This window comes from Diadema antillarum, unplaced genomic scaffold (assembly GCF_040938485.1).
Source record: "Diadema antillarum isolate AM-2024a unplaced genomic scaffold, OU_Dant_1.0 seq00000706_RagTag, whole genome shotgun sequence".
Classification (NCBI taxonomy): domain Eukaryota; kingdom Metazoa; phylum Echinodermata; class Echinoidea; order Diadematoida; family Diadematidae; genus Diadema; species Diadema antillarum.
The window spans coordinates 171,413-196,319 of record NW_027271611.1 but is presented as its reverse complement, the minus strand read 5'-3'; the positions used below and the strand labels follow the sequence as shown (position 1 = coordinate 196,319).

Sequence of the window (24,907 nt, the reverse complement as noted above, 5' to 3'; positions counted from 1 at the left end):
ATCAAACAAATATCGTCCCTACAAACATCCCCCAAACATGCAGCGTATTTATCCAACAAACTGCCAGCTTCATTTAGAGAATGATAATCTATTGTTCAGCCTACAACCTAACTTTTTTGCCGGCGACACCAGTGTTCATGTCAATTGAAATTAGTGATGTAACAATACATTGTAATTGATTAAAGTGAAAACTAAGATGAGGAATTGTCGATGAGAAAATCACTTAAAATGGTTATTTAATAACAGATTAGTTTTGAAACGTAAAAAACCCCGAAATGTATGTTATTTACTAATAAAAGGGTAAATATTGGTAGTATAACTGAATTTTGATAATTATGATAATACATGCTGTTTCTACAAAGTTTATAGGTGTATGATTACATTGATAATGAATTAACATGGCGTGGACACGTTGGTGCCGTCTGCAACCGTGTGGCAAAATGTGTTGGCTCAGTGTGCTGTATCGTCTTAGACATTTTCCAAAACGCTTTTTGATGATGATATATTATGCTCTGATATTTTCTCATATTCATTACTGTAACATATAGCATGGTCCATATAATTGTTCTGATTGTTTTATGTTATTTGTGTTTCAGAAAAAAAGCAGTCCAATTAATTTCAAATGCCCCTTTTAATGCCCCTACATTGCCAGTTTTCATAACTACAATTATTGAACGTATATGAAATAAATATGTTGAACACAGCTATATTTATGTACTTGTGTTCCACAGGTTTACTGCATATAGTTATCTTAAGAAAGTTTACCTTTTCACCTTTCTTTGGTCTGAACAAATGCTTATAGAAACACTATCTTTATAAAGGTCCAATTCTTTGGAATAGTTTACAGCTCGTTCCTCAAAATATCTCATTCCTAGATCATCTAATGAGTTTGTATTCTTCCCATTACCAATTTGTTTGAATGTTACTTTTATATGTTATCTACTTTCTATGATCAAATAGTTGGGTTTGTGGTTTAGGGTCCTTCTTAATGTAATATTTTGTACTACTGGAGTTAATGTGTCATTAAGTTCTTTTTGTTTATCCTAATTCACATGAAATATGTTCTTTAAGTTTGTAGTTGTATGTGTCTTTGTATTTTTATGTATTTTATGATGAATGAAATAAACTGAACTGAACTGAACTAACTCACAGCTTCACGAGTTAACTATTTCTTTTAATTTTCCTATATGTTTTGGCTATCTTACTTCACATCTACACACTAAGAAATATCAATATAATCAGAGATGCATATAAAAAATATAAATACATACAAACTGACACAAAGTAGTAAGCTCAATCCCCCACCCCCACACACACATATGCATAAATGCACATCATTACATGTGAAAGAAACACAGAAAATGAAGTGAAAATACAAGAAAGTACACATCGTACCTCTGAAATAAGTTTATTTGTTGGACAACAATGTTTGTAGTCACAATCACGATCAAATATCGTCAGCACAAACAGAACAATACGGCTTTGTAAATGAGAAAACAGGTAAACAAAGAAAAATATGTTTTATGAGTACTGTAGTCACTGTTGTGGTTACCACATTTGTGGATACATTTGAAACTGATATAGTAGTACACACAAATGCCATTCATTTTTGACATACCTTGCATCCCTCCATTGCATCAAACTGATTAGAAATTTTCAGCACAGTCATGATCCACAAATCAGCATATGGTTATAGTGTAATACTACTTCAGTGTAAAAATGTCATTGGTCAACAAACTCATATTAAAGAAAATGTTAAGTTAGTAACTTCCTGCAATTTGCAGGTATAACACTATTCTAATTCGAACACACACTCTATACATTAATATTTTTGTCTGTCAATCACAGACATTAAAGATATTATATTAGATACAAATTTGATTCCCTGTGACCTCCACATAAGAAATCCAGTTTCGTTTTGTATAAAGTTCAGTGTAATTGGCGCCGAACGGCATTAAACCGAATGAATCATTTGCAGGTACTGAAATATGAAATCTCTGCTGCATCAGCCTCACAAAATATGTTAACGGCCAACCCGCTACATGATTCAGTTCACTGCCTTCACCTCCATCTCAAAAAAAGAAGAAGAGAGAATGCATTATTTTTTTCTAGTCATTCATTCACAATTTGATCAGTAATCATTTACTGGCTACAAAACACAGTCTTCCACAACACATTTTAATACTAATTACCATGGATACAATGATTGCCATTTTCACTTTGTAAATTAATGCTATCAAAAACAAATACATCAAATCTCACAGAATTATGCCTTCAATTACCATTCTTTTTTTTTCTAATCAATCTGCACACGAACTCCACACATTATCATGATATTTGTCAGATATATGCTACTATTTTTTCTCTTTTGATATAGGGACAGGACACAAACTATGCTACAGAAATTTCAGCTGACTTGAAAGACAGAGAGTAAAGATTTCATACAAGAATTGATATCACAAGCAAGCATGCTTCAACCTGCAGAAATACTTCATTTACAAATTAAATCTTCAACAATGGTGACACCCTCACGAGAGATATTTTTACAAACTGCACACTTTTTAGGTGGATGTACAGTGGTGGATCCAGAAGGGGGCGCACTGGGCGCGCGCCCCCTCTTTAGTTTTTGTTTTTTAAAAAAAGAAAAAGAAAAAGAAAAAATAGGGGGGCGCATACGCCCCCTTTAATTTTGTAAAGGCGCCTCTCCTTTACGGAATTCCTGGATCTGCCCCTGATGTAGAATATCACACAAATATGCTCGACAAAAATGAAAATGCAAGATTGTGGTGCAATGACTTCATATAATGCACCACACTAGTGTTATTCTGCATTCTATTTTGCCGAGGATTCTCCGTTCTTGGAATGCACAAGTTGACAAATGTATATTATGCAAATCCCATGTATGGCCTTAAAACAATGCGTTCTGCTGACATACAGAAGTTGACAAGTATATAAAGAAAAAAATATTGTGACTGAGTAATCTTCAGGATTTAAGCCTACAAATGGTTTTGGATGACCACTCTTAAATTCCTCCCCTCCGCACTCATAAAACATAATGGAAGATTGAAGGTCAAGCATTGCCTCTGTCAATGCTTCTTTTAAAGATTATTTTAAATCTTCCTTTAAAAACTATGCAATGCTGCAAAATGGCACTGGTCCGATGGTCCCTGGCCAGTAAATATCACTGTAGGACCAGTAACTTTTTCGGGAATGGACCAGTAAATAATGGAAAAACTTGGTACCTACTGGTCTGACAGTCAGGTCAGACCAGTAGAAAAAAAAAATGGGTAGTGTGCAGCCTTGGATTATGCATATCAATGTATACAAAATATCTGACATCGTGACAACTTTTAACCAAAATCATAATTGAGTGGAGGAATTCATCATAGTAAAGCAATCGTATAGCAAAAACATACAAAATTGATGGCTCTTATTTCATAAGTTGTTAAAATTAAACTTATTATTTGGTGTACATCATCATGTATCACAGAATGTAGACAAGTTGGAATGTAGATGAAATGCGCATAGATCCTGGCTGTCCCACTCCTGGGACAATGGAGGCAACCAAAGTCATTAGATGACCAGTTTGCTATCACACTGGTAACTTCATGAAATAATAATAATAATAATAAAAAAAAAGAATTATTTGGCCACAAGTACATGTCACCGTCACATTATTAAAAAGTTTATTGGTCACAATCTAATCATAGGTTCTCAACACTAAATTTAAAAAAAAACAAAAAAACTTGCACAAAAGCAACAACAACAAACCAACCCCCCCCCCACCCCAAAAAACAAACAAAAACAAAAACAAAAACCTGATGCTCCCATAATATTTCATGGTCTCTGTTGAGACCAGAAGGAAATGTTTGCAAAATATTGTACATGTAGCTAGTTGTATTCTCTAGGGAATACTACAACTTTGTTACTCACACTACAATAATGGGAAAAAAAATGACTGTTACACATACATGTAGCTGATACATGGTGAAAAATATACCGGTAGTAACTATCACTTTTCTTTTCCTTCAAAAGTTTAAATTCAAAGCGGTAGGAAAACCTGAATTTTACTCTGAAAAGATAGAACCTTAACAGAACTTTTCCTGACAGGCACAAAATATGTCCCTTACCAAAGTTAGTACAGGTGCTTTGATATGCATTTAACAGAATTGTTCAAGAAAAAAGTACAATAATGGCATGATGTGATTTTGAAAGTGTGATGATTATGCCACGCAATTTTTGAACAAAAGATATACAAGAAATCATATGAACTCATATAAATGTGGATTTCTTATACTGAGAACATTGTCATCTGCTCTGAAATAACGATCTCACATCAGTAAAAACTGACAGTCTTTCAGTGCTTTGATGAGTGCAGATCAGGGCAGAAATCCACACAGCATTGTCCAAAGTCCCGGGCACAGGATGGCTTAAGATTAATCTCAATCTTAAGTCACAGATTTCCAATCAGTTGTAGGTTTGAAATGCAAAGCTGAGGATCTAGAGAGCTGTATCATACCTTGACAAATTCTTAATCTAAACCTGAGATCATTACAGCATTAGACACTATGACAAAAGTAAGCACTGCAAACAAAAGTCAACAATATTCTACACAATAAATAGACAGATTGCTTTCAATGTGTTTTTTTTTTCCAATTACTGATGGAGATCTACCATCTCTAACTCTCCCATCAGATAAAAACAAACAAACAAAACTGCATGGGTGATATTTTGTTGTCATTGCATATCTAAGCTTGTTGGATTGATGGGTTTAAAATCTTTTGAGAGATAACAAATTTTTGAGGAAATCTTTCTGAGAGCAGAACCAACAAAATTAGCTTTTTTGTTTCCACACTCTATCTTTCCATTCTGTCAAACTTATGTCACTTCTACAACCATTCTACATGCTGTACTGCAGACAAAAATAAAAATGACATAAAAGTGAACCGAGTCTTTGGACTTGGATAAGATATTAACATCAAGTCTCGATCAGCCTTGCACCAAATCAACTTGCATATTACCCTGTTTATGACAAAATAAAATACAGCACACACACACACACACATAAAAAAAGGCATTTGAAGAAAGAGTGTTGAAGCCAGCATCCAATTTCCAAGACATGGAAATTTGAAAATGAAATTATTTTGCTTCATTCATAATGCATGATTTTAAAAGCTTGGTGGTTGAAAATTCTGTTTTAGAGAGTTGCAGGGATTGGGTTGGGTGGAAGATAGTCAACTTAGAGCTGTTGAATACACACTTGTGGGGGGGGGGGGAACTAATATATGTTCTGAAAAGATGATCCTGACAGAACATTGGAATGCCTAATAATAAAAACAACTGCTTATCCTGAAAATTTCTTCCCCTTTTTCTCATGCCATTACATGACAATTTGTGTCTACTATGGCATTCTATTTCCCTTCAATCTCTGATAGATAAATCAGTGAATTCTATTCTCACACACATTATGGAGTGTGGAGAAGAATAAAAACTAGGAAAAAAAAGTTGTCAACTTGACCAGCTCTCTCCCTGTGTGGAGACCCCAACAACTACACCAACCAAAAAGCTAAATGCCCTATGGCAATGGAGAAAAGTTTACCAAAGGATATCTGGATAAGAACAAAACTGACTGGCTTCTTCCACCAACAAAGGCAAAGTGAACATCTTGCAACTCTCGAAACTTCCCTAACTCGTGTAGATCACTTTACACTTGGAGATGCCGAGGAGGGGAGCGGAGAAGCCCGCCCTCGTTGTTGGCTGGACGTAAAACTCGATGGCCCCTTCTTCTCCTTCCTTCTCCAGCTTGGGGACGAGCAGGTGGCAGACGCGGAAGGTGTTGCTGTGCGCCCGCCCGACGAACATCCTGTCACTGCGGCCGACGCCCCTGCTCTGGTTTGGGTCCCGCTCCACACCCGCGCAATAGATGTCAAAGTGGTTGCCCTGGTTGGCCGGGTAGGACCAGCTGAGGGTGGCGCAGAGTGACACCACAGTGTCTGGCTCCAGGACCTCTGAGATGGGTGGGTGCCAGCTGACATCTTGGCAGGTCAGGTTGGTCACCTGCTGTGTCTGGTCATGGAGGCTTCTCGGGTCCACAATCTACACAAACACACACAAAAACCCCAACAAAATGGCAAAGCAAACTATGTCATACATGAAGAGGAATGGAATGGAATCTGATACTAGTACCACTGCATACCTATTTGATTAAAACAGTATTTGAATTATCTCCTGTTAAAGCTAATCTACTTCTGAATGACAAAAGGGTTCACATCACATAACATTAATGGCTGGTTTAAGCACCCATCCTAGTTTAAGGCTATAAGAAACGAGGTATAATAATAATAATAGTGGCCTCTTATAATGCGCTGAAGTCCATCAAGAATGATGCTCATGGCGCTCTTACATAACCAGCATGAACAGTACATAATACAACCATACAATATTCAAATACGGTATGCTGTTTATGATAACAGGTAAACCATTACAGGTTATCAGGCAATACAGTTGCATATTGTGGGGTTAGGTATCATAACAGTCTCATTTGAGATTTAGGGAGGAAAACATACTTACAGATATCTAAAATATCATATTTCAAATGACCAAAGACATTGGACTCTTTCATAGTTATTGACAATTATTGAAAAATCATTGTGACCAAAAATATAAACTTGCTTGGCATACCTTCAGTTCACCAATCTTGACAGAGTATGAATCCACGGATTTCCCCGCTGCTGAGTAGAGCAGCAAGCCAACTTCTGAAATCTTGGCCCCTGATGAAAGGACTGATTCAGGAAGAAGGTAGTTCCTGGCAAGCAAAGACAGACACCCACAGTGAAAGATTGATGTCATTTTGAATACTGTATACGCTGCTATTTTCGCATACAGATATTTTCGTGAATGAGGAGGTCACAGACATTTTCGCGAGATGTTGTTTTCGCAAAATGACACCGACGCCGATTTAAATGTACTATCAATCTAGCGTCTGGCGACATTTTCTCGTGTTGTTAAATTCGCGATCCAACTGTGATTCGTGAAATTCGCGAAAATCAAACCCTCACGAAAATAACAGCTCATACAGTATCATAGAAACAGTTTTGCTCAGACCTGCCGATACTTTGTGTTTTCATAATCACACAAGAAATACTGCTGACACCTTTTCGATTTAATTTTCAATTATCATAAAACTTTTTTAATCTTGCACACGTCACTGGTACAACGGTTATTTTGAAGAACTTGGAAAAAAAAAAATTGAATCGGTAAACAAAGACAACTGAAAACCTCAAGGCTAGCAAAAAATCAGGCATAGATAAAAGCAATGACAGAAGACTGTCCGTACTAATGCAGAGTTCCCAAAATGCTCTCATTCACATGATCATCTTCTAGTTGTGAGATGGGCTTGGCCTACCTGGTAACCCATCCCTGGGTGGACACCAGGGAGCTGTCAATACCAAAGGAGGCATCCTGGAGGATCTTCTGGCAGGTTGAGCCGAGAGGAGAGAAGACTGTGGGGTTGGAGGCCCTGAGTGACTCTGGGATGGAGTCCTGGTCCACCAGGGCTGACAGCCTTAGGCCCGAACCACTCATGGGCTGCTCTCCAGCCTTAGCCTCGTCTGCATCACATGGTGGGTGGAAAGGAAACATGATTATCATTATATTTTACTGTTTTTGGGCAGACCCAGAGGAACTGAATTGAATTTAGTCAAACTGGATTGAGTTGGATTGATATTGGATTGGATTGGATTGGATTGGATTGGATTGGATTGGATTGGATTGGATTGGATTGGATTGACTTGGATTGGATTGGATTGGATTGGATTGGATTAGACTGGACTGGATTGGATTGGATTGGATTGGATTAGATTGGACTGGATTACATTGAATTGGATTGAATTGGGATTGGATTAGATTGAATTGGATTGGATTAGATTAGATGCAAAGGAAATGATGACTAAATCTCTTCTGCCCGAGAAAGTCTTTTTTGTTGTTGACATACTTAAAAAGCGTCATAATTGGCTGCTAGATGACCAGATGGATGTGTTTGACAAGAATGCAATAAGAATCAATATTTTTGTTTCTATTATGCACGAAGGTCATAATTCACGGAATCCCCCAGCCATCCATTCTACATGACTTTTGCCACCATAGTATATCCACAAAAAAAAAAAAAAAAAAAATGCGCTAATCATCTGAAAGGGGAGGAGACATCTCTGCCACGTGAGGTCCTGTACTCACCCACACTATTCCAGAGGATGAGGTCCTTGGTGAGCTGGCCGCTGGAGCTGGTCAGGTAGAGACAAGCACTGCAGGAATCACCGTGCTTGAGAGTGTAGGATACGAGAAGAGGGTGGCAGCCTGTGATACCGGTACTGAACAGTCTGGAGGTGGGGAAGCAATACCAACATGGATGACAACTGGTCTACCATCCCTAGATTTTGGCAGGATCATTAGTCTTCTGGCACTACACAGGGCAAATCTTAAACATATATGTGACCCGCTACAACAAAATGATCCTAAAGTCGGGGGAGGTCGATTATTTGAAAATTGCATGATATAATCCACTAACCTTTCTGCTTTAATTTGATATAAGTCACATTTCATAAAAATAATCCGCTGCGGAGATATCGATGTTTAAAAGAGAGCATGTCGAGACGTCTGGAAAATCACTGTTTCGAGAAAAGCGCCCTAAAAGTCTTCCTTTCGACGCAATCGCGATCAAGGGACACGCAAGTCAGTTTTCACCTCTGGACAATAGAAGGTAAGCCATAGCAACCCCCGAAGAGTTCATTCAAGCACATCAGCGTCGGCGGTCTCCTCACCAACCAATCAGTGACCAGGATGTGAGAAGAGGCTGAGCATAGCGCACCCGCCCGCACGCACCAGTCGACTGGGCAGTGTGCGAGCTTCACGCTTCGGTTAGCAGCAAGCAGCAAACTGACCAATGAGATCACTCTGGTCGTTGTTAGGGGCGGAACCTATCTGTGGCACTCAATCCAAATTTTCGAACCAGTTTCTGCTTCGTTGAAACGCCCAAAAACATGGCTCAGAAAAACGATACTTTTTTGGTCTTTCCTTTGATGATTTTGCTTCAAAATTTTGACAGATGATAGAAGACATGTTAGACTCCAATAATATATCGAAATCAGAAAATCGTAAGTTTTGACCAATTTTAATGCTCTGACTTCAAACTCGATTTTCAGGGCTTCGACCGTGCGCGACTTTAGGACCTTTTTGTTGTAGCAGGTCACATATGTACTTCTGTATTGTCCTTTTTCTTGCGCTTTCCATACTATATTCCAGAGAAACTGCAAAAAAAAAAAAAGAATCTGGATGTTACATAGATGAAAGAGATAATAACAAAAGACAAGTGTTCATACGCCTAAATAGTGATTTCGGCACATCAGAATCCAGCAAAGTCTGAACAACATTGCCTAACTATCTACTACTACTAAAATGAATGTTTGAACCTCATTTTATAGTATATTTGAATATGTATCAAATATCAATTCTATTCTGACAATTATATTATCTAACTCCTCATGAAAATAAAGACTGCATCAACTGGAAACACATGGCATTTTCCTATCATTTTCATAAACACGCGTCACGCCCCGAAAAGGAACTCGGTAAGAATTCCAAGAAAGTTAGCTGAACTTACTTCTGTCATCTTCATAATCACACACCATGCCCTGGAAAGGAACTCAGTAAGAATTCTGGGAAGGTTTTCTGAATTTACTTCTGCCACCTTCATTATAACACACCATGTCCTGAAAAGGAACTCAGTATTGAAGAATTCTGGGAAGGTTTTCTGAACTTACTTGCACCTGTTGACCTGCCCTGCTGCCAGCGAGCCATGGATCTCAACACAGCCTCCACCATTGAAGCCATCCGACACAACATGTTGCAAGGTCTGTTTCTTGGCAGCGCCCTCAACGTCAGCAAACTGCTCGGGACCGTGGGTCAGGACGATCTGCTGGGCACTGAAATTACACCAGGCTTTCTTCATCACCTCCTGGATATGACAAGGATGGAAAGCCTTCATGACAATTTCTCCCTCACTTTCTTATTGCAACAAATAATTAGAAAAACAGAGATCTGCTGAAAACGAAAAGCTTTAGAACAGTTTTATCGGTTCCTGAATCAACTGACAAATGCAGTATACTGAAATTGATGTCACTTCAAATGTCATATTCAGATTTTGGACAGCTGTCACTGTTAATTTCCCCTAATTTCAACATACAGTTAAACAGTATACATGTGAAGGTTACAAATCTCATTGCATTCTTATTGCAACTGATTCACAAATTGCCTGTCATTAATGTACATATACACTGATTATTCAATGTTTTAGTAGTAGCTATGATAAAAATTATGGGCATACATACATTGCGTACTCAAGATTGGGTCAAAGGGCCAAAGCTCATCATATTCATTACACTTTGCAATAAGAATTGTTTCTGTTTAAGACTCTCTGAGATAAATAAAGGGCGATTACCACGGGGCAACAACAACAACACTAGAAATGTCGCTATGGCGACTGATGACTCCGCCATAATGCATGATTCTCCCAATAGGTGTATAGTACAATGTCTTCACAATGTGTGATGACAATTTCACATAACTGGCAAAATACTGAAATGACAGGTTTGTCAGAAATATCTTGAATGTTCACTTTCCTTGAACTGGGTTTGCTATAATTGTCTAAGAGTGCAGGTACACATATTTGGGGAATTGAGGATTTTTACTTGACTTCTGACCGACCCTTTTATTATTTAATGCAATGAGTAAGTCTCAAGGTATGAAGAAAGAAAGAGTGTAATTACAGTACAAAATAGATTTTTTCTTTGCATTCAAACCTAGCCTTTGACCCTTAACCTTTGACCTTTGACCTTCTGGCGGGAAATTTCCCAGTGAATCTCCATTAGGTAATACACGTATATATTAAGTTTTAAAACTAATAAGGCAAGCATTGCATGTACACTAGTATATGAGGGAAATAGTAAAATTTTGAGGAGTTGACCTTGACCTTTAACCACCTAATTATTGACCCATGACCCCTAAGTTCCCTAGATAATCCCTGAAATTCGGTACATGCGTATGTACCAAGTTCCATGAAGATATATTGAACCATTTGCCAGAGAAGTGAAATTGCAAAATTTTCACCTAACCTTTGACCTTTGACCTTATGACATGAAACTCTCTGGAGAATCTTTACGCAGTAGTACATGTCTACACTAAGTTTCAAGAAAATACCTTCAGGCATTGCATAGATATGGGGGAAATAGCAACATTTTCAGCATTTGACCTTGACCTTTTGACCTTTGACCTCTTGCCAATGTCACTAAAATCTATTCAACTAGTAATTGTCCCATCATACATCATCCTTGGACCAAGTTTGGTGAAAGCTGCTTCATCCAGTTTTGAGTTATCACGTAAACAGATAAATTTTAGGATTTGACCTTGATCTTTGACCTTTGACCTCTGTCTGATTTCTCTAAAAAACTAATCAAGTAATTGTCCCATCATACATCATCCTCGGACAAAGTTTGGTGAAATTTGCTTGATCCAGTCTTGAGTTACCGTGTAAACAAATACAATTTCATGATTTGACCTTGACCTTTGGCCGATTTCATCAAAAATCTAATCAAGTAATTGCCCCATCATACTTTATACTTGAACCAAGTTTGGTAAAATTCCGGTCAATATATGTGACCCACTACAACAAAATGGTCCTAAAGTCGCGCACGGTCGAAGCCGTGAAAATCGAGTTTGAAGTTAGAGCATCAAAATTGGTCAAAACTTACGATTTTCTCAATTTGACATATTGTTAGAGTCTGACATGTCTTCTATCATCTGTCGAAATTTTGAAGCAAAATGATGAAAGGAAAGACCCAAAAATAGCGTTTTTCTGGGCCATGTTTTTTGGCGTTTCAACGAAGCAGAAATTGGTTCGGACATTTGGATTGAGCGCCACACATAGGCTCCGCCCCTAACAACGACCAGAGTGATTTCATTGGTCAGTTTGCTGCTTGCCGCTAACCGAAGCGTGAAGCTCGCACACTGCCCAGTCGACTGGTGCGTGCGGGCGGGTTGCGCTATGCCTAGCCGCTTCTCCTGACATCCTGGTCACTGATTGGTCGGTGAGGAGACCGCCGACGCTGTGTTTGAACGAGCATTTCGGGGGTTGCTAGGGCTTAACTTCTATTGTCCGGAGGTGAATACTGACTTGCGTGTCTCTTGATTGTGATTGCGTCGCAAGGAGAACTTTTAGGGCGCTTTTCTCGAAACAGTGATTTCCAAGACGTCTTGACATGCTCTCTTTTAAACATCGATATTTCCGCAGCCGATTATTTTTATAAGACTAGTTATATATCAATTTAAAGAAGAAAGATTATGGAATTGTGTCATGCAATTTTCAAATAATCGACCTCGCCCGACTTTAGGATCATTTTGTTGTAGCGGGTCACATATCTCAAGTTATCGCGTAAACGAATGCGGACGGATGTATGTACGTATGGACGGACGGACAACCCGAAAACATAATCTGCCTCGGCACCACTTCGTGGCGGAGGCATAAAAAGAAATATAACTAAGTCAGGAATGTAGCGCTCACATTGCCACACTTGAATCCAAATTCTCCGTAGCCCCTGCAGAAGTTGGTGACGAAGGGGAGGGAAGAGACGCCATGGGTGTAGAGGTAGGGGTGCAGCAGGGACCAGAACCTGGGGTGATATAGGAAGGTAAGTTAAAACAATAATTGGGAGGAAAGTAATTGGTATAGGAAGGTAATCTCCAAACAATTCATTACTGCCAGTAATACCCAATATGATGGACTGACAACTCAGGAGCTCCTTACTGGAGGCTAAATTGAGTAATGTGGGAGAATGCCCTCTACGCTTATGCTACTTTCAAATAAATGTTTTGCCCTGGAGGCCTATGTCAATGAAAAGAAGAAATTGAGCTTTTCGCGGGCAGGATGGACAGGAAAGACTATTAGATGTATAGATGGTTCGAGAGATGATATAAAGAGGGACAGATTTGAATCAGATGGATTATATTTCAACACACACTCATGAAGCTCGATGGACACATACAGAGAATCACAGAATGAAAGAACTAAAAAGTACATGAAAGATGTACAGAACAATGAGCTTTTCACCTCCCCGATCAATATACAGAGAACAACAACCTTGAAGAGACAAGATCAGCTTTGTACAATGAAAGAGCTCTGACGTGCATGCAGAACTATTTTTGCAACTCCAGACTCACTTATCTTGGTTGGCAATGAATTCCTTCTCGCCCAGTTTCTCCATGACCCAGCCGGGGGCAAAGATGGCAGCAGACAGGTTGTGTCTCTTGATCACCTCCATGGCCTGTAGGGGAAGGCAGCATCAGAAAGGAGGACATAGGAAAAACATGGATCCAATAATCAACGCATGGGGCCCTGCGCATGGCGCCCGTTTGATTTGTCACTCTACAGGCAATTTCAGATGCAAGATAATACATGTGACCTAGCAAATGGGGTATGGCATAATTGCAAAGGAGTAAGACCATGTCCAGTGACATAATACACACCAGTAATAGTTCACAGATTTTTGAGTACAAATTTGATTCATCAAAACAAAACTTACCAACTGCAAAAAGCATAAACTGTCATTTGCTACATTGTATATCCATCCAAATATAATTCATATTCACACTTTCACTTCATGAAAAAATCATAATATTAAAGATATGCTTCCAGGACCAATAAAGAAATAAATAAAACAACACATTTTCATCTCCTGGCACATTTCTCCATCACTCAATAATTGAAAATATTCTACAAACTATCTGATCTACATACCAACACCCTGCTAGTGTGATGAGGGAAGAAGAAACATATGTTGGAGAACCATGCCAAACTTGTATGACACATACTACTTCAACATGATTGCAAAATTGTTACTTTCCTAATTTTGACAAGACATGACGTTCTCTGTAATATCTGACACAGAGTTTTGATTCAATCAAGAGGCCTTATCAATATACCACATCAGGGTGTTACATGAGCAAGCCAGGTTAAAGTCACCCAAATGTGCTATCCATGTAGCAGAACTTTGCCTTGTCTTTGACATTACACTTTATCTTCCATTACCCCTGGACTGTCACTGGGAAGTGTGGTATTTGGGCCAGTGAATGGTTTGCATGAGAACAAGGAGCAACTAGTGAAAACTGTCAAAACCTTGTAGCCCCTCCCCCTCCTCATTATATAGCCTACAAGTAAATTGCACAGTTCTAGTGATAATGTAACTTAACCCACTGAGGACAATAATGATTTTGCTATAACACACATTTCTCATAGACACCAGCCCAAGTATTCAGGACTAGTCTTTAACAGGTTAAATCATGATGATACCTTGTTTGTGTTCCATCCTCCTCCACCAAAGCAGTTTCTGCCAAAGACATCCACGCCAACGTACACGTCAAACTGCCGGGGCCCAGCGTTCTGGACTGAGGCAGCCAGTTTGTTCTCATTCCATGTGTAGTTCAGGAAGATCGCGTCACTCACATCAAAGAACAGTCTGATGAGGAAAGGCACGAGTCAATCAGTAACTCTTCATGAACTTACTACCAGGGTATAAAATCTACAGAATCAATCAGAGATGGAAATGCAAAATTGCTAGAATTTCTACTTGAAACCTCAATCAAATGTTTTCTGTCTTTTTTTTTGGGGGGGGGGGGGGGGGGGAAGGGGGAGGTTGCTGGGTTCGGGGAAAGGTTAGTAATAGACTACTTTCAGCCTGCAATTTTGTTGATTTACAGACATATTTTCCCTCAAATTGATTTGATTGCCAACAGAATTTCAGGTTTGTGCAGCCAAATGGAACATGAATCTCTTCTTTCCCTATTCTTATTTCCATTGGCATGTGTGAGATATGCTTAACCCGTTGAGGATGGTTTGATTTTGCTACGACACGCATTTCCCATGAACACTTGCCCGAGTATACTCGGGACTCGTCCTCAACGGGTTAACAGCTAGAGTTTAGTTACTGCCATCAGACAACTGGAACCAAAGGTTGCTATGACACACGAACAACTTTTTTTTTACATTTAAATATGTATGTGTCACAGTAAGTGCCACTAGACTAGCTGAAACAAGTGTATTGCCTGCCACTGGGTAATTGGCACTGAATAGCTCTGGTCTATCACAATGATATATAGAATGTAGCTGTATGTATTACAAAACAAGTTGATACAGGATATCTTACAGGTATCACACATTTCCCACTCACGATTTTGAATGTCAACTTTTTCTATTGTTGTTACGTCCGTTACTTGACTATATTTCCAAGGGACATATCAAGCACATGAAGAGCAGAGACCGCCCTCACCTGTTGTTATCATTCAACATGTCTTGCCACCGCAGGGTGCCGTCGGCGATGACGCTGTCATACCAGATGACCTTTGACCCGGGAACGTGGGCGTGCATCTGCTTGGTGAGGTAGTCGACAAAGCCGACGAGTTGGGGCATGTGGTTGGGCTGTTGGTAGAGACAGAGGAGAGAAAAGCCGTTCTGTGTTTATTGCAAAACACAGACATGAAAGTTTGGCCTTTCGGGCTTCTCCTTGCACTTTGCGTCGATGTGACAATGAAAAACACAACAATGGAACTCATTATACTGGCGATTACATTATGTGACTTATCTCTCATAAAACAAACAAAACGAAAAACATATAGATACCATTTTTATTTGATCAAAATGCTAAGATACATACTGTTCACATAATCTTCCTTTGTAACATCTACCCGTAGTCAAAAATAGTGTCAAACATTTAGGCGAGCAAATGACATACCAGATGTGACAGTATGATTGTACTACAATCAGTTGGTGGTAAAACAGAGTACATCCTCACGAATCTTCTTCTCTCAGAACATAATTCCGCCTTTATTTTTCCATAACTTGGAATTGTACTCATCAGCACAGATGTGAAATGTACTGCTGCTTGATATTTTCTGGTACTCTTCAGATATAAGGTAACTGACAAGGTAATGTACAAAACGATAAAGTTTATAGCACAGTTAGCACAGAGGCAGGCAGTCATTTTATTTATTTTTCATTAATGTACAATGCCTGAGTAGCGTAACACTTACTGCAATAGGATTTTCAATGTTCACAAGCCAGCCATCAAAGTTGTAGTACTTTGCGATTTCCACCATCTTATCGGCAAAGGTCTTGTAGGCAGTTTCACTCTGGAAGATCTCCTCACATCGCTTTTTGCCATCCTGCCACTCAGTAATCATGGTACCTGAAGAATCCAATGAAAATCACATGAGTACGTTTATCTCCTACAAAAGAAACATTTGCCCCACAACCAATAGCACTGTATACTACTTTGAAAAATATGCTTCCGGTATATGAAATTGTCAAAAAGACACATTAAAACACACATCATCCCTCCTTCCCACACACACAAACAAACAAAACCCAGATATTCTACTTCTACTATGACCAAATGTTTCTCCTGATATTCTTCAGGTTATGTGCTAAAGTGCAGAATTTGAATGGCCCTTTGATCCTTAATGTGGAATGTATACATGCACAAATTAATGAAGCATGTAATTCTATATTCACCAAACAGACTGTCCTGTCTAGATCTATGTGCAAAGAAGTAACAGGAACAGGAAGATAAGGCAGCCATTTCACTCCATTTCTTTTCATGAGGTTTTGAAGGTTCAACACTGCTTTACCTGATTAATAATCATCTCACAGTTGTTAATCTCTGCTGTATAAAGACACCTCATTTCAGTACATTTTGTGTATTACTAAAAAACCTCAAATTCAAACATTCGCTGCAATGAATATGGACAAGACATACAGTAAAAGGAGCAGGATTGAGATTAAATCACAAAAGACTGAACTTCACTTACAGTACACTGTATTCTGCTACATATAGTGTACTTATGGACGGATCTTTATTCAATACACTTTCTTGAAGAAAACTGTGCTTTGGAATTAAAAAGTTGCAGACTTAATCATGGATACACTCAGTTTGTCCTGCTAAATCTGCACATGGCCTTACAGCAGCATCCACTCACCGAGCATAAGTGTGCCATTTTTGTGGGCAGCATCTGTCCAACCTGGCGGAGGGACGGTGATAAAGTGGTGGCTGAAATAGATGAAGATGTCGACATACTGCCAGTGGTAGAAGCGGTAGGCTGTGCTGATGGGAACACCCTGAACAAACCTTTCAAGGAGGCAGGAACAGAATGGACATTAATGCTGCATGGAGTAATATGACTTCATATGGCATCAAATCTCAAACTGAAAAAAAAAAAAATGTTCAACAAGATGCAAAATCACTACAATTTAGTGGTCATTGCTTTTCAGTAAGAACTCTTATGTGGCTGATATTATTTTCAAAATACATTCCCATACCATTTTTTATGAGACACTCACTCCATGCTGGAGATAAAGAAAACTAGAGTGGCTTTTTATCTATGATGTATGTCTGTTTGTTTGTTTGTTTGTTTGCTTGCTTGTTTGTTTCTTTCTTTCTTCATGTATTTGCCCACACATAAATTCAATCATTTAATGTCAGCTTTTGTTTTGTTGCTCTCTTATCAAATTCTGAATTTTACACAGATGATGAAAGAAATATCTAAGACAGTGATTATCAGGTTGCACATCAGCCTATCAACTGATTCTAGGGCACCATGTTGGCAGCAGATACATGTACATCAGACAGCTACAGTAACTGTTGTTGATAATTCTGTCTCTCAAATTTCAAACACACGAAAAGAGAGGAAACTTTAGTGCCATGTGGCATATCTTATGCGATTCCAAAATCTGGAGGTGAAATGCTATCCAACAGCCCTATACAAGCTGTGGGACAAATCTTTTGTGATAAAATAGCTTTATACTGTATACCTATCATCAATGTATCCTCCTTTCATATCATGGCAGACCAAAGTCTTGGGTCTGGGATTGTCGGGAGTTGTTGGAGTAGCAAGCGGTGTTACCGGAACATTGAATTTATCATCTCCACATTGCCATAGCAACACTTCATCCAGGTTTCTCAAAGGCTGGGTGATGGGTTCTGAAGTTTTGGGCTCATAACGATTACCTGCAAAGAGAAACATAAATAAACAGGAGAACAAATGAAGGCAAAAGTAAGAAATAAAAAGAGAGATCAAACACTTGCACTGAGTTTAAACACATTCAGGATACCTGGTTCAAAATTATATTTCAGACTGATGTGTCATTTACCATTAAAGTGAGACTTTCAAACAAGTCTGCCAATCTAACTATACGAATATCTACACTGCTTTCTGGTCCTACAAATTTTACCCCCCCCCCCCCCCCCCCCCCCATGCCAAGTGAGGCACTCTGATGAACAAACTTGAAACTACACTCATGTACTAACTCATAGTATTAACTAAGCTCTATCACTTTTAGTTCTGGAGGAGAACATTTTTAAAGATTCCTTAGTTTGGGGGGCAGGGCCCTCCAGGAGGGGCTTGGTGCCCATTTGAACAAATTGATATCCTATCCCCTAGGAATGCTACCTGCCAAGTTTGATGTAATCAGTCATGGGGTTTTCTAGAAGAAGAAAATGTGAAAAGTTTACACACGACGGACGACGTATGACGGACGACCCACGACAGATGCTGAACAAAGAGTGATCGCAATAGCTCACTTGAGCCTTCAGCTCAGGTGAGCTAGAAAGTTAATGGCTGGATACAACATCGCCAATTGTTGCTCATTAGGGTGAGAGAGTTGAAAAAATGAGGTCTGTGAGCACTGGATTTCTAAGACCTATTAGGATGAACATTTGGGTTAGGAATAGGGTTAGTGTTTTGGTTATGCCACGGTAGGGATTACAGTTAGGGATCGGGTTCTTACAGGTATAATTTACCACACAGATGAAACAAAAACCCAGCTTTAGGGCTTCAAAATAGTTCTAACGTAAGACTTAGGGAGAGAAACTACCAATGTAAAAATGTTAATCAGTATGATCAATGTTAAGTATTGTTAAATATAAAAAATGTTAACATTTAACAAAGAGAAGGGAAAAAAAAACAACTGTGGTCCAAGCAAGAACAATGTATTGGTATGTGACGATATAACCAAATCAAAGGCTTTTCATATTTTACACTCATGCTCAGATACATAGTAAAAGATTGTTCCAGGGTCTACACAGGCTGTCTGAAGATCTCATGATTCTGATTGATTGTAGACCCTCCTCGTCTACTTGTTATAGATGTCTATGCCAATATTTGTGTTTCTTTTTTTTAATTATTATTCTTCACTAACAATGTACTACAAATTTCACATGACAATATGCTATCAAAAGATGCTGTGGTGTGGGGCAGATACACAGTGATCCAGGGGCTAGAAGGCAAGAAGAGCTGCCATCATATAAAAAATCAGGATCATTTTGATTGGATGTCTATCATTATAATTATGCTGACATTATATCAGCACCAGCACAAAGGTTTGACCCCAGGTTTCTATGCAATACACAGCCGTGTTGCTGTACAGCACTGCATCTGGTTGGACTAAGGTTTCTACTGAGCAGGCTATCCAATTTTAGACGCTGTTGCGGTCGATATGGGCAGCTTGCGTTAAACTGTAATATTTAGACTGAAATTTACGTAGATAGCTAAATTCCTTGAGACGAGCTCCATTAGGTCTTAATATCGTGGCACAACCAGGGCAAGGGTAAACATGGTAAAGACTTTACTAAAAGGGTGTGGAGGAAATTATGCTATTTATGCTGGTAGCTAAGTAGTAAGCCTAGGCCTATGCATCGATTCCGGGATATCACTGGCACTGCCCTGCCCTGTATTGCAGCACTGCTACCAGTAAATTTATTGTAAACATGGTAGACCATCTAACATTTACAGTGCAAACCCCCAGTATTCGGTCATTTAAGCTTTTCTGCAATATCTTTTACACTAAAATAATACTAAATCATATCTGCAGCAAAGGTATGTATATCAAATTTCTTTCATCTCAATTTTTATTTTGTTAAATACATTATGGTGATAAGCACAATCAGGGCATGCAATCATGGTTTTCTCACTTTAAACTGTTGTAACTTCTAAAAGAATGCACCAACTGACTTCAAAATTCACATGCAGCATGCCTAGGGTGCGTTCGAGCGCTCTCCTAAAGCGAACTGTACCGTTCCGTACCCGCGCCAATGGAGCGTTCGAACGCTCCTAAAGTGTACCATACCGTACTGTACCAAGCCAAAGTGGACCACTTCACGATGTGCTCGAAAAGCGTACCAAAAGTTCGCTGTAAAGCATGCGCGTATTATGCGCATACGTCACAATGCAAAGACATCATTCTCTTTGTTCAGGACAGCTCTAAGCAGGTCAAGCACAAGGTGAATGACATTCTTGCTGTAAACAAGCACGACCTTTTCTAAAAATAACTCGTGAAGTACGCTAGCTTTCTCCACAGAGCGCTCGAACGCTGCAAAACTGGCACAGTTCGGTACGGTACGCTTTAGTTCAGTTCGCTTTGGTTCACTTTAGAGCGTTCGAACGCACCCTATTACATCAATAATCACATGTGGTAATACAATAGATAATTTCCTCTCATTTACTGTTAATTACTGAAGATTAATTACCAAAAAGTACCTCAAAAGCCATGTAATGCATAAAAAAAGCGTTTTACAACTTACGTAAAATCAAAATTTGAGGTCCGAATTTTAAGTCTACCCCTATGTGTTTGGTATCAAATTAATGGATTTTTTCCTGACATTGCTTGCATGCAATAAAAAACAGTGGTCCTTTCAGCTGGAGAAAGTTATGAGGTCCGAAGCCCTGTCATGGTAGGAGTGTAATGCTGGCTTATTTCTGTGACATTGTGACCTTTTAACCCATGCTGTACAGCTATACATGGAGAAACAGCTTATTTTTCTGCTTTTCCTGAAAGTACTGTTGACACACTACAATGTGGTGTGCTGTTTGCCAATAAAGGTTCCGCCAGTTTTGAGTTTTTAGGTTTTTTCAAATGCTGAGGAAAATAAGTGCAGCCGTATTTTAGCATTTTCAGTGAGGTATATCCTAATATGTTCCTTTTATTCAATACCCTTGGTTATTTAGCCATGAATTGTTCATATGTAGCAATCTATTGTGTGAAAATTTGAGCAAATTTGAGCAATAAGAACTTATTTTTTATATATTTACAAATTGCTGAGGAAGAATAAAACTGATCCATGCCCATTTTCTACTGCATGAAGGCCATATGATATGTGTTTAGTGATCTAATATTTCAATGCTTTTTCATTTGTAAAAGATATCATAAGCAAAGACATAGTATTTTGGCTTAATGTGCCATTGTTTGAGTGTCACGGCTTGGATAACAACTCAAGTCAACATAAATCTCATAGAGATCCTTCCGCTATCTGTGTTTACAAATGTGAGAATGGATCCAAATACTATGTGCACATATATGAATACTTAAGGTCAATCTATAAAGATAATTTTTTGATGAAAAATATCATATCTTCCAACATACCAGCCCTACTTTCATAAAACTTCTCACCAATGGCCAGCACATGTCTGTTACCTATTCCTGAAAGTTTCACCTCTTCACGCTTTGGCAAAAGTGAAATATTATAAAATATATGAAAGTGGTTTTATATGAATTCGAAGTAATGCCTACGAAATTGATCATCTATTTTGAGTAGTGAAAATATGACATTTATTCATATTTTTTGATATGTCATGGTTATGTGCTAGTGGTGAATGAAAGGGGTATTTATAAGGATTATCTGAAAGCAATTTCAGACAAAAAAAAAAAAACATTTCTCTTTTTTTTAATGATTTTTTCCAATATACTAGTCATTTCAATGTAATTTGACACCCCAAATTAAAATTCTAATTTATGTGCATTTTAATGTACAATTTTGATTCTTTTTTTTTACATGAAATGAAAATTTGTACACTTAGCTACAACAAACAGCAAAAAACATATTTTCACCAAGTTTTCTCATTTTTCCCGTTACGCATTTGCACACCCTGATTGTGCTATTGACCTTATAGAATTTCACAAAATCCAAAAATATATCACCTTGAAAATCCCCCACAGAATATGGTCACCGCGATCAGAATTTTGTAAGGCGATATGCATGTTCGAGGCCGCTAAAAATGCACCATGCTATACCTTGTTGGCACAAAATTGCATCAGGGTCATTGCGGCGCCCGTTGGTGACTAAATTCTGGCAAGTCGGCCTTGTATTCAACCCTTGTACATCGGCACGTACAGAGATTTTGTTTTACTTTTGCGTTTTTACGTACACCATCACACTCTGAGCTTGCGATAAGAAAAAAAACTCGTGAGAGAAGGACTATTTCTTGATTTTTAGTGCTTTTTCGGCAACCCGAACTCTTAAAACTGGGTTTAATTCGTGCCCTTTGTAAAAGTTGCGCCGATTCGATTCTGCATTTTTGACAGTGAAATTTGGGACTCTGAATGGATTTTTGGAGGGGAGTAAGGGACTTTCCTATTGTGAACGACAGTGCCAGTATGTCACATGAAGCTTGAAGTGATTTGTGTGTGTTGTGACAGTAGAACTTACTGCCATACTGGCTTGTGATTAGTGATAAGTCAAAGTGGCCAATTCAAATTCCAGTAGGTGACTGAATACTGGTGGTGGGCTTACCTACTGCACTAGATAAAGAAACTGAATTATGCCGACTCTACATTATAAAGCTGCAGTAAGATAAGGAAGGTTATGTCAGGCAAAAGAAGGGGAAAAATACTTAGATGAACGTATTCATCAGCTATCGTTTGTTCGCTATTGTACACTAATACCGCTGCGGCATTTAACTTGTAGTTAGATTATCTACTAATTTAGTGCAATAGGGTGTCAGGAGCATTTTTGTAACTTTTAGAATTCTCTAAAAAGCGGATTGAACTATTTCATATGATGTAATATTTGGTACCCTGGGGCTGGGGTACAAAATGAAAATTCCCCATTTTGTTGAATTATTTTTTTTTTTCAACGCTCTACCCTGGGTTACCAAAAATGTGCAAAATAATTCTTAGTAGGCACCCTATTTATTATTATGCACAAAAATGTTTTCTTGTTTGTAATTATGCAACAATAAATGCATGCAAATAATAGAGCATGCTCTGTTGTACTCTTCGCTGTTTAAAAGTTAACATGGAAGGAAAATCGACATTGCGTTCGTTATCACCACACCGATCTAAGCCAGCGCTGATGATGAGAAAATAGTCACCATGACAACATTGTACAACTGTATGATAATGGACATGAGATGGCGCTACACAACACTGTACCCCAGATTACGACAGTACCCTGGTGTACCGTGTACGGCATGGCAAATCATAATGAAAGAGAATTACACCATCAGTGCATAGATGCCAAGTTCAAAAAAAGATTATGAGTGAGATTTTCATGACTCGGCATCTCGGTGCTCGCGCATGTGCATGTGAGCGAGGAAGCAAAGCGACTGAGTGAGGGGAGGGTGTGGGAGTGGGGTGTCCGCCCTCCCACTGTAGGGAGCTTTTTCAAATTTTACCTCTAAATGGTGGAAGCTGGTGCATACCTAAGTTACTATTTTTTACTTATTTTGAAAGACAAAAGGGAAATTATGCCATCAATTGCAACTCTCAGTTTAATCCTTTAAGCTATGCTCCCAATGCGTGAGAAAAGTAGGTGTCATGATCATGGCATGCGTGAGATCGTGAGACAGACCCTATCATGCTCGAGTCTCACTCATAATGCGTGAGACTTGGTAGCTCTGTCAGTGGCGGATCGGGGGGGGGGGGGGGCGCAACTGCACCCCCCCCCCCTTTAATTTACACTAGTAAATTACAGAATTCCTGCTAGATCCGCCCCTGCATCATTCATTAAGACATAAAATTTATTTCAAATTTCTGGTGGATACAACTCTAACACTGTTGTTTACTCCCTACTCCCAATTGCCTTGCCCTTTCTGGTAGAGCACTTACAAGTGGCAGTGGAAACACTGATGAGGCGGTGAGGCTACCCTGGATAAAAGAGAACCGGTAGGAGTAAGAGTATTTAAAGACCTTATCATGTTATCAATACCATATTCAACCTATCGAACGCGAAGCGAAGCGAAGCGTTGTTACTCATCATACTCCGTTCCCTACTCCCATCTTACATCTAACAACAATGCCTGGAGCGCCCCGAGCCCAGGGTTATCATACTTACCTAGATCAGGAAAATCTGTTACTTTAACTTTGGACTTGAATTCAGCTGCAAGAGAACCTGGGTCTGCTGACGAAGACATGGCTCAAATTCTATCATGTAAATGTTTAACTATTTGAGAGAAATATAGGTAAATTTAGTCCCTCTCCGTTCGCTAACTCCTGATGACTGAGTTGTAGCGGTCTCATCAGGCAATGGGAGAAATTACTGTGATAAACATACGAAGGCGTCAATTTTTGTTTGTGAAGCTAGACGTTATTTTCAGACTCTGTAAAGTGATTGCACAACTCTGGATCGAAGAGAGCACAACATCATAGGCATCAAAGCTTACAACATCAACCTGATCAATGTCAAAATTACACAAGTTTCTATTTCTATTGGAATTTTTGACCTGCTAGCTAACAAAAACTCACAAAGTGGGGGATAAGTAGTTCAATAAATGAACCCCAGTTTACTTTGGTTTGAATGTCACATAGTTGCTGTATATTGCTTGAGCGCAGTACCGTTCACATATCTAATACGATTAAAAATTAGTGTGTCAGCTAGTTTGGTAGGTGTAGGCAAAAAGTATGGAACACGAAAAAGTGAATAAACTATTCATTATTGTTTTTATTAAAGCAAACAAATGATAGAAAAAACCTCCATCACTTAAATTTTCGATACTGATCTTTCTCTTATAGCGAAATAAATCTTTTCTGAAGCTTTGC

At 38.8% G+C, this 24,907-nt stretch overlaps 1 protein-coding gene across 1 annotated transcript; it reads right to left on the bottom strand.

The window, feature by feature from the left end:
* Positions 1 to 4,732: 4,732 nt before the first annotated feature.
* LOC139737814 (cytosolic endo-beta-N-acetylglucosaminidase-like) lies at positions 4,733 to 24,371 on the bottom strand. Its single transcript, XM_071648489.1, has 13 exons — positions 24,204 to 24,371; positions 17,909 to 18,104; positions 17,077 to 17,225; positions 16,132 to 16,286; positions 15,372 to 15,520; positions 14,396 to 14,561; positions 13,267 to 13,370; positions 12,611 to 12,719; positions 9,816 to 10,009; positions 8,233 to 8,375; positions 7,406 to 7,610; positions 6,682 to 6,805; positions 4,733 to 6,096 (listed from the first exon to the last, which is right to left on the bottom strand). The coding sequence occupies exons 1-13, from the start codon at positions 24,280 to 24,282 to the stop codon at positions 5,686 to 5,688; spliced, it is 2,184 nt and encodes a 727-aa protein (XP_071504590.1). The 5' UTR covers positions 24,283 to 24,371; the 3' UTR covers positions 4,733 to 5,685.
* Between the last annotated feature and the right edge of the window lie 536 nt (positions 24,372 to 24,907).